This window comes from Aulonocara sp. 'chitande type north' Nkhata Bay, linkage group LG6 (genome assembly GCF_057382095.1).
Source record: "Aulonocara sp. 'chitande type north' Nkhata Bay isolate Kocher_YH1m ecotype deep benthic linkage group LG6, A_spYH_male_GT1.1, whole genome shotgun sequence".
NCBI lineage: Eukaryota > Metazoa > Chordata > Actinopteri > Cichliformes > Cichlidae > Aulonocara > Aulonocara sp. 'chitande type north' Nkhata Bay.
In genome coordinates, this window is record NC_141349.1 from 14376572 (window position 1) to 14387281 (window position 10710).

The following is a 10710-nucleotide window of genomic DNA, read 5'->3' on the forward strand; positions in this document are numbered from 1 at the left end:
TTTGTGTAGGAACAGTAAGTGATACTCTGCCCCTCTGCTCAGAAATTGGAGAAATACCAAATAGGCTGTAAAAGGACAAGTATGAAATTTAAAATGGAACACAGCAAATGGCCAATAAAATTAAAAAATAAATTTAATGAGCAGGGATATTGTTCCTCTAAATGACTGGGGGGGGGGGGGGGTTACATGAGTTGTTTTTCTTTTGCAGCTGATCACACTGGTTGCATCTTTATTCAAGACAAAGTCCCAAAAGATTTATAGGGAACTTGAGAAAGTTTGTCTTTTAAAGAGACAGTTCACCCCTGTATACACATACGTACAGGCCAATGGAAAACTATGTCTATTGGACGCTGGGGTGAGCTGTCCCTTTAAAGTGTATTCAGCAGCGGACTTTCCCTGCTTCTTTGCTGGATCTCCGCCCACACTAAACGCTCAAATCTGCCACTGGATGCAAACCGGACCTAAAACAGTCCCGCCCACTGGTGGATAACTTCTGTGTTAAACACAGCTGCAAGCCACTCAGTGGGAGGTCATCCACTGAAGGAGACACGCGGGACGGCTGTGATTTGGGTACTACAGTGGAGATGCTGTAATCCGGAGACAAGCGCTCTCAGAAACTTTCTCACTCTAAAAGCGTCCACGATGTGGAAACCTGTGTGGGTATCAAAAGGCCTCCTCGGCTCCGCGGGACCTCGCGCTGCTGCCGCCGCGGTCACCTGTCTGCTGGTGACCGGGATGCTGGTAGTGACTGGCGGACACCCAAACTGCAGAGTCCCGGAGGAGCTTCCAGCCGCGGGTACGAGCGGAAAAGTTTTCTCAGCATATTTCAGCAAACTGACCCGGGAGAGAAGAGCGGTGAGCGGCCCCCCGCGGAGCAGCGATCCAACCGGTCCGGTGGAGCGTCTCTCCCCGGCTGATCTGTTCATAGCGGTAAAAACCACCGGCAGGTATCACCGGCAGAGACTGGAGCTTCTTTTGGACACCTGGATATCCAGGAACATGCCACAGGTAGGTTTGATGGCCCACCTGTTACTCAGAAACGGGCCAGCTTCTCTTCACATCATGACGACAGGATTTGGTTTTAAGCACTTCGATTTCAGCCCTTCGGTAGTCTGTATACTTGTGTTTCTAGCACCCTTTAGTTTCAGGTCAACTCACTAAAGGCACAATTGGGGAAGGCGTGTCCTAAAGGTTTCATACACCGAAGGCTGCGATTGCCATTTACATCCCCAAGTCTTTGTGTGAGTCCGGGACAGGCTGGACTGGGACAAAATAACATGGCCCTGGAAATGTGGGTCTAGGCGGCCACACAGCACGTGACAATTAAAAGCCAAGTTTTAGTTATTAGTAGTTGCTCATGGTCAAAGTAGCCATTCGTTTTACATGAATCCTTTATATTCGGCCCACTAGGAAAATGCCCCTGTAACCCAGATTGTCAGTCCTGCCCTGAACCGCACTCACGGCTCTTTGATGCTCCAGGCAGGGAGCTGTAAAACGGAGATGGGTCCTTCTGTAATGTATGAGATGGAGATCAGAGGGCAAACAGGCTGATCACACTGCTGCTGATGTGCTGACACGATGCAGCTACAGGCAGGCCTAATGACATGAGCCAATTCAGATCATTTTTTTCTTTGTCTCTGCGATAACATTAACATGAAAGAGCTGCGCATTTAATCTTATCGATTTTATTTATATAGCATCAAATCACAACAACAGCTGCCTCGCCTTACTTTGTAAGGTAACTATCTTACAGTAATAGAGAGAAAACAGAACAAACACCAACAGTGAGATGATCCCCTATAAGCAAGTACTTTGGCGACCTTGGGAAGGAAAAACTCATTTTTAACAGGAAGAAACCTCCACATTCTGCCTTGGTGGTCGGGGCTTAAGGGGAGGAAGACAACTTTGCAGATTTTTTTTTTTTTTAAGTCTTTTGAGATGAATTATTTCAAATTATCATCAGGATTCAACATGAAACTGTGCTTGCAGCTGAATTTTAACCTCAAGCTACCCAAACAAGATGTTTTTGTCTCTTGTGCTATAAATGTTTTCACTCAGACTGTGTGCACAAGACTAATCATCAACTAATCATTTTCATGTTCTGAAAAAAATAAGTCTTCAGATTTTTTTGTAATTGTGTCTATTTAAAAAAAAAAAAAAAAAGAAAACGACTACAAAATATTTTTCAACTTTCTCCCAAATGAGTCATTAATGAATTGGCCGATCACTACAGTTTCCTTTCTAAACGTTAGTCCTGTGATGAGGATTTAGAAGTGCTGGAGTTTTAGGGAGAGGCTGGTACAGGAGGAGTTTCAGTGCCTCACAGATAAATATTTAAGATCAAACAGGACGAGCAGACAGCTTTTTGGTCTGAGGTGCGGTGGTGAGTGAGTCAAGGATGAATCCCTTGCTATAAAACACATGGGCCAGCGGTTGAGTGCACCCAGCAGCTTCAAAGCTCGTAATCAAAGGCAGACGTGACTGCGGATCGTGCGATCATCCATTTAAACCTCAGTGTTTGAGGGGATGAAGCTCATTCGAGTTCAGTGCTACACCCAGACTGTTGACATGTAAATACAGTTTATGTGGAAATTGGCGTGTGCGTATGGGGCATAATCGTGCATTAGCTCTCACAGTCAGGTGTTTGTAACCCTACCTGTTTCCCAGACACACCTCTGTACTGTAACATTGCTGAGTAATGGAAACACGCACAGTCAGAGACCTTCACAAACGCACACATACCCTGGGAACTCGAAGGATTTCTCATGGGAAGTTACAAACGTGTCTGATCACGAGGATAAACACGCGCGCACTCCACCACACACACTGACTGGCTTTTGCTGCTTTTTTTTTTTTTTTTTTTCTCCCTGGGTTGCCAGCCCAACTCCTGGCAACCTACCCCCACCTCCCAAAAAGCAAAAAAGGTCTACATTTTCTCCTCCTCCCCCCGCGCTGCTGCCTTCTTAGACTGGCTCAGGCGTGCACTGGTTTGTCATAGAACGCACTCTTACGCAGGCGTTCTGATGCAGAAGCTGACTCTGGGGGCTTAAGAGGCTCAGAGTGGGAAAAAAGACTGACAGAATCTCACAGCTGGCTGGAGTGTTGTTTTTTTTGGGGTCAGTCACATTTACTCTCTTGATCACGTAGTACTTAAAGCAAAGATTTGTTGATATATTCATGCTGCATGTCAGGAGGGAATAAACTGACTCAAGAACAAGGAAAGAGCCTGGAAACAAAGAGCCTATAAGATGCAAAGACTTGAATTTATTTTGTCAAATGAAAAAAGTGTGCAGTACATGATAGATTTGTGGAGGGTACACAACGCAGTGCTATGATGGGTTTTGCTATTTAGTGTCCTAGGAAGTCCTTTGCATTCAGTTTGTGGCTGGAGGTTGCAGCAGACTTTGGACATCTGCCCTGCTGCCAGGTCTGGACCGCAGCATCCTCTCGCATCAAGTATTCATCTGTCCGCTGGCAGAGCAAGAAACTTCTTGGCAACTTTTGTGGAGAAGTTCTGTAGACTTCAAGGAAAGCTGTAGCACTAACAGCATTTAAATGATCTTTAGCTGCTAAATGATTTCGCTGCAGCTCTTTGTCCTCTTACCATCGAAATGCAGTAGAATCTTTTTGTTCTATGTAGGAGTTTTGGGGACTTCAGATGTTAAGTTTCTAACGCCTCACTCGAACATAGACAATAAAGTCATAAACGAACCATGAAGAATTCTCTTTATGAACAACAATGAAAGGAAAACGGAGAGACAGATTAAATCCACTCAATCGGAGATTCCTGAAACAAACTGTCTGCCAAGTACAGTGATGACCTTATGTATTAGATACTTGCACTTGCCACACTTGTTTACCCTAAATTTGATATTGAGAAATTGGGTGATTTTCATGGACTTCTATTCAATAGAGTCGCCCCCTGCTGGCCATGAGAAAGAATGTCCCTTTTCAGACCCACAGTCTGTATTTAGCTTTAACATATTAGCACAACAAGCTAGGTGTTAGCGTTTAGCTCTATACGCCCTTTTTCTTTTTGGGGGGTTTCAGTTTTTTTCATCAGTTGGCTCTTTAACACTTTAACTGCTTTTATGCTGGACTGAGCTGACAGGATGTAAAATCATCAGATACCTTGTGTAAACGGCCGGCTGCATCATCCTACAATGGGGGAACTAATGATGTGATCCCCTGCTGAATTTGTAAGTTTGCTCACTTACAAATTCAGCATGGGATCACATCATTACTTCTACCCCTGAACATTTGCGGGGACTAAATATGACAACTCTTTACCCCCCCCCCCCCCAAGGACCTATAAACGGGTTCAGAATTACTCCCAACAGTGGGCACATTATACCTGCGATTTTTTTCATTTCAAACACATTGTCCTGGAACAAAAAAAGCCAAAACAACAGACTATTTAGAGACTTGTATGTTTGGTTTTTTTTACTTCCTGTGGAGGGTTACGAGGTCTGCACAGCTTCCTGAGTGCACAGTGACCCTCAACCCTGTCACTCACCACATTAACGCTCACACAGACGCGCAGCGAGGGGGTCGAAGCCAGCTGCTGCGCTGCTGATAGACGGGAGGCTTACCTTTGGCCTGGCGCTCAGTCAGCACAGCGTCGGCGCTGCTTACTGCTGCTTCGTGGAAACGGGATGAGTCTCACCTGAAATCACAAATGTGATCTGTGAAATGCTGATGCAGTCATCACCTGCGTGGTTGCTGTTTTTCTTTCTGTGCTACTCGGGAAAGATTACTGAAATAATATGACCGCCGTCGTGTTTTGTTTGTTTTTTTCTTTGTTCCACAGACATACGTGTTCACTGATGGGGAGGATGAGAAGCTGAGGAAAAGAATAGGTGAGACACACACACACATATGCGCACACGCACACAAACACACACAGCAGTTTTGCTGAGTAGCTGCAGTCTTATCTACAGTGTGCGAGGCAGGAAATCAGGGACCAGGCTGCTGACTGGGCAGTAATGTTTCCACAAAGTGCAGGAAGTCACTTCAGTTTAATCAACAGGCCTTTCCTCCTCTTACTCATGGAATTGTTCATCTTTCAATCAGTTATTCTTCTCATTGTATTGCACAGTGCAGAAATGTGTAATTGGGGTGTTTTTATAAGGGTGTTTTGAAGCAGTCAGGATATAATGAAATCCAATACTTAAACAGCTCCACTGCTTAAGTCGAGGCTGCCTCGATCATTGATTTCTGCTTCTTATTGATCATCAGGAGCTCACCTGATCAACACCAACTGCTCGCAGGCACACAATCGTCAGGCGCTGTCCTGTAAAATGTCTCTGGAGTATGACGCTTTTATCAGCTCTGGGAAGAAGTAAGGCGCAACCCACACCACACTGCACCACACACCCACATACACAGTTTACTAACCCACAGCATTGTTATGTCACAGGTGGTTCTGTCACGTTGATGATGATAACTACCTGAACACAGGCTCCCTGCTGAAACTCTTGTCTCAGTACAGCCACACACAGGACGTTTACATTGGGCGGCCCAGCCTGGAGCGACCGATAGAGGCCACGGAGAGGCCCGGCACTGACGAAATGGTAATTTGGCATGATTTCGTAGAACAGTTTTACCTTAAAATTGAAATATTGAATGTTTTAGGTTTGTAACTATGCAGGCTTGCGCCTTTTTGTTCCTTCTTCTCTCTCATGTTTTCTTTCTTTCTACTCCTGGCTCTCTTTGACGTCACAGACGGACGGGAGTACGGTGGCCCCGAGAGGTCAAACAGACTGTAACATAAGAAAACACCAGCAAATAGAAAAAATGCTGCAAAAGCGCACTAAACACAACAGGAGCTGAATGAAAAGAAGTAGAAAAAAACGATCTCGCAGTAACGTGATGGAACAGCTGCGGAAGTGACAGAAACCAAAACATGGGAAGGGTCACACTGAGACACGCTTAAGGTGGAGGATACATCAGTGTTTTCAGGGAGAAAAAGATACTGTGTGTGGGGTTATTTTTTATTTTTTTTAATTGCATGATTCATATAATCGTGTCAATATGTTTGTAATTAGCCAGATACTGTTAGCTTGTCACTTCCCCAGCTGTTCTCATGTTATCGTCTCCCCAAAAACACTTCAGTTGTGTTCTGTGGGGGTTTGTTAGCGTTTATCTTGCCTATTTGCTGCTGTTGTAAGTGTTTGACTGATCAGGGCCACCGTACAGCAGCCCCTTCCACTAGCTGTTTGAGAGGGGCAACCAATAAGAATAAAGCTGGTTTAAAGTTAGTTGGAAGGCAGCGACAACAGCTTGTTTCAGACACTGGGACACGCAAAGCTACTCTAGAATAAAAACATGAAGCTGAAACAATTATCACACAATGGTCCTAAGATTGTTTATCGACATTCAGAAATTTGCAAAAGTGGAAAATGAATAAATTAATAAGAGAGGAAGTGGACAGTCCATTTATATTCATGCTGTGTGTGTGTGTGTAGAAGCAAGTGCGTTTCTGGTTTGCCACCGGAGGAGCAGGGTTCTGTCTGAGCCGTGGCCTCTCCCTGAAGATGAAACCTTGGGCAAGGTATGCCCTCACTTAAGATGAATTTGTTTTTTTGTTTTTTTTTTAATTAATTTATTTATTTTCTTGGCACCGTTTCAGCCTCAGGTCTCATCTACTGATTCTTTCCTTCTCTGTTCTAGCGATGGCACTTTCATGACCACAGCTGAGCACATCCGCCTCCCTGATGACTGCACGGTTGGTTACATCGTGGAGGCGCTGCTCGGCGTGAGCCTCATCCGCTCAGGGCTGTTTCACTCCCACCTGGAGAATCTGGGACTGGTGTCAGACATACACAACCAGGTACACACGTCCACACAAAGACTCATTGTGACGCCAAAGAAACGAAAAGGGCAGATGAGGAGACATCTTGCACAAAGACCAATCACAGTTTTAAAGAGCGTGATTAAGATCTGCATCAGAATTTGAGGATCTCTCCCTTTTGCTCAGTTTCACAAACTTTGCCTTGGTGGCTTTTGCTCACAGACAAACTAACAAGCCTCATCTATGTCGCCCTCCCATCAGGTCACTCTCAGCTATGGCACAGTGGACAACAGCAGGAACACTGTTAACGTGAAAGGCCCGTTTACTATAGAAGAAGATCCCACCAGGTAAATTTTCTGTGTCAACGTGTGACCGTATGTTGTCAAAAACATTCGCTTGTCTGCCTTCTCACACACGTACATGAGGGATTATTATGTCAGCACATCATATTAACAGCGTCAACTCTTCTGGGAAAACTTTCCGCAAAGCATAAGAGTGCGTTTATGGGAATCTTTGATCATTCTTCCAGAATCTCATTTGTGAGGGCAGATCCTGATGTTGGATGAGGCCTGGCTCGCATCCATTTTATCCCAGAAGTGTTTTATCAGGTTAAGGTCAGAACTCTGTGCAGGCCAGTCAAGTCCTTCCACACCAACCTCACTCATCCACATCTCGTTTTGTATACTGGTGCGCAGTCATGTTAGGGGTCATCCCCAAACGGTTCCCACAAAGTTGGGAGCACAAAATTATCCAGAAATCTCTTGGTATGTTGAAGCATTAAGAGTTCCTTTCACTGGAAAGGCTTGGCCAAGCCCAACTCCAATCCCCCTCTACCATACTTTACACTTGGCCCTGGAAGTGATTGACAACGGCATTGGTAGTTTAGTTTGTTTCCTTATGTAATGTTGAGCACAGGACACAACGGTGTAATTGTTTGATCTCTAAAATAGTCAGTAAAAAATCAAAAGGTCACCTTCACTGTGATTATTTACAGTTCAAGGACCGTAGCACATCCAAGCAAAGCAAAACAAAAGGCTGGAGAACATTAAGGGGATTCCTTCCCTTCTTTCCCCCCTCCCTTGGCTCTTTGGCCAGTAATTATATTGTTGTGTATTGAATTGAGGTAATTCTCTTTATTTATCTACTTTGTTAGCAGGTGCTGATGGCAGTGTGCCTAGATGGTGGGAGGTAATGAGATAAGCTCGCTGTGAGCCACTGGCGGCTAATGGAGGGGAATAGAAAATCAGTAAAGCCTGCAATAGTTTTTTATTCTTTATTTTTTTCATTTATTTTTTTAAATCTATTCATCGTAATCCCACAGCTGCTTTGGCAGTCTGCTTTCAAATATAGTTTTCATACATGTGTAGTAAGCTTTATGTAAGCACTTGTGGTGCATGTTTTACTACAAGTTTCCTGGCTTTGTCCTCTGTCTGTCTGTGTGCGTGCGTGTGTGACTGATTGTATCCACGGCCTTATTTTGAAATCCCCAGTTGGCAGCTTCCAGGCATTGTCGCACTCATTTCCCCCCTCTCTCTCAGATTTAGGTCTGTCCATTGTCTGCTGTACCCAGACACTCCTTGGTGCCCCGGCCCCTGGCGACTTTAACACCCATCTAGAGACAAAAGAGGGAGGAAGGGATGGACCGATGGGGGAGAAAACGTAAATATCTGCCGAGTCCCGCCGCTCCCGACTCCGGAGAATGTCTCGAGGCAGTTGGGAGATTTGTGTTTGCCTCTCTACAACTCAACTAGAAGACAGGCTTTTTAGGACACTTGAACTCTGACCCAGTGTGTAAAAGTCACGTGTCTTTTACGTGGAAAACTGATGGAGATTGACTTTTTTTTTTTTTTTTTTTTTTTTTTTTTTTTTTTTTTGCCAAGCTGTGCTAACTGACGGCTTATTGTGCCTTCATACTCGCAATACTGACCCCGACAGTATGAATTTTATTTATCTGACTCTGCAGTAATGCAAAAGGTCTTCAAAATGTCAAAGTCAAAGATGCTTTTCTCCTTCAAGCAGGGCTTTTTAAAGTCTGTATGTTGGTCTGACTACATGGATTTATAACACATTTTATGATCATAAGATCGCATTCATCCTCTGAGAACAGGGAATGCCAACGCCAGCTTACTCATAGCAAACTCTCAGCTATTTTAGTTTCAAGTTTATCAGGCCTGGAGCGACGATTCAGGCACGCACCTCAAGGCCTGAACTTTTGCCGACATAACCCAGGGAAGCTGCAGTCAGATCGGCTGATCCTTAGCATGCCGGTTCACGAACACGAGAGTCTGCGTGATGTGTGATTGCGCCTGTGGAAGAATGCCGAGCAGGTATTAGTCTATTGAAGTCACGATGAGTCATGCCTTCTGCACGTTCTGAGGCGGATTTTCTCCTGCTGCATGCTACACAAGAAAGGGCAAATTTGGACAATGTGTCGATCTGATTTCACCAGTGTTATCTGGAGTTTGTGTACAAGATATGACACAGTCTGAAAGTAGAGAGATGCTCAGTACCAGTAGCGCCGCTCCATTAGGACTTTTATAGAATTGGCCCCACTTGGATCTAAACTGCTGCATAGTGTAGCCTGTCCTGCTTTCCTTTGAGCATCCTCTCTCTTCTTTCAAGAGATTATTTTTACAGCAGAGAATGTATATCACTGCATTTCCCCATCATGAAGGAAAAAAAAAAACCACGTGTCCATAGTGTTAAAACAATGTGGGGTTTTTTTTTTGTTTTGTTTTTTTAACATCAGTGTTCAATATAAACCCCATTCTTGGGTGTATATATTTTAGAACTTCACGTTTTTCTCTTATTTTTGCTGTTTGCAGTTTGTCATTTGATTAAAAGACTAAAAGGAACAGTCTGACATTTTGGGGAAATGACTTTCTTCTCTTGTTTGTGCCTGGCTACTCTGTCATATGATGTAATGTCAGTCTTCTCATTTAATTCTCCAAGAAAACAATCAGATTCCCCAAAATGTCAAACTGTCCTTTACAAAAACTTCTTTGTAAAGGTTGTTATTGATGCAAATGGAAGGAACATGACTGCACTGCTTCGAAAATGTTTTTGTTTTTGAGCATTGACTCATGTTGAGTCGTCTTGATGTCTTTCTGTGTGTTGAAGGAAGTTTGTGCAATTAAAAGTCCACCCCCGCCCCTCCCCACGTGAATGTGTATATATAATAACTGTTGCTCCTGAAGCAGAAAGGCTCTCTCCAGTATCTGGACTGTATGGTTATAATTAAAGTGTTTTATCAATCAGCTGTTTGTTCTCTTTACTCAATTGCTTATTGGCGAATTCTCCAATCACAAACAAGTTGGAGTGATAAAAATTGCACATGCAAATACACTCACACTTCTTACATGAAAAGAAATCTGCCGTTTGTTTGAAGAAGTCTTTGAGCTATGAAGAAAAATGCACTTTGACCTTTCACCTTTTTTTACTTGTTCATGAATCTATGGGTTTCTGTCTGGCGGGACTTCTCCTCCGCACTCATAACCCTCTGACATTTCCCTCACACATTCACACTAACAGTCCTCTTATCTGATCAAGCCACGCAGAAGGGCCTGCAAGAGATAAAGGCAGAACCCAAAGATTGGCTGTGTGTGTGTGTGTGTGTGTGTGTGTGTGCTCTCTCCCGCTGTGAACCCACCGGTGTCAGGCTGTGTTAACCATGAGGAAAACTTAGCCAGTGAATAAAAATCACTTTGGGCTTTCACACTCATCTGAGTGGACAGCGACACCTGCTGGCTGTATGTGTAACTGCGCTGCATTTCAAGGTCAGACGTCTTTTTATCCGCCTAACACTGTAGGTTTTAGCTCCACCATCAAGCCTGTGAGATCCAAAATTTGTCTTTCTCAAGATTAAATTTTAAACAACGCAATTACAAATTAAATTGCGCTGATTATTAAGTAATCAT

General features: G+C 44.0%; 1 protein-coding gene across 1 annotated transcript; it reads left to right on the top strand.

The window, feature by feature from the left end:
• The first annotated feature begins 466 nt into the window (after positions 1-466).
• Positions 467-10050, top strand: LOC147327458 (beta-1,3-N-acetylglucosaminyltransferase lunatic fringe-like). The gene is made up of 8 exons (XM_086295101.1): positions 467-1008; positions 4811-4859; positions 5239-5341; positions 5420-5573; positions 6468-6553; positions 6673-6832; positions 7055-7140; positions 8332-10050. Exons 1-8 carry the CDS (start codon positions 643-645, stop codon positions 8396-8398), a joined length of 1071 nt encoding a protein of 356 aa, XP_086151227.1. The 5' UTR covers positions 467-642; the 3' UTR covers positions 8399-10050.
• Positions 10051-10710: the final 660 nt, after the last annotated feature.

Bases quoted from the DNA above. Each gene is read 5' to 3' on its own strand.
- LOC147327458 (XM_086295101.1), top strand. From the start codon at position 643: ATGTGGAAACCTGTGTGGGTATCAAAAGGCCTCCTCGGCTCCGCGGGA. The intron at 4,860-5,238 runs GTGAGACACACA...ATTGATCATCAG, and splicing joins GAAGCTGAGGAAAAGAATAG to GAGCTCACCTGATCAACACC. The intron at 6,833-7,054 runs GTACACACGTCC...CCCTCCCATCAG, and splicing joins TGTCAGACATACACAACCAG to GTCACTCTCAGCTATGGCAC.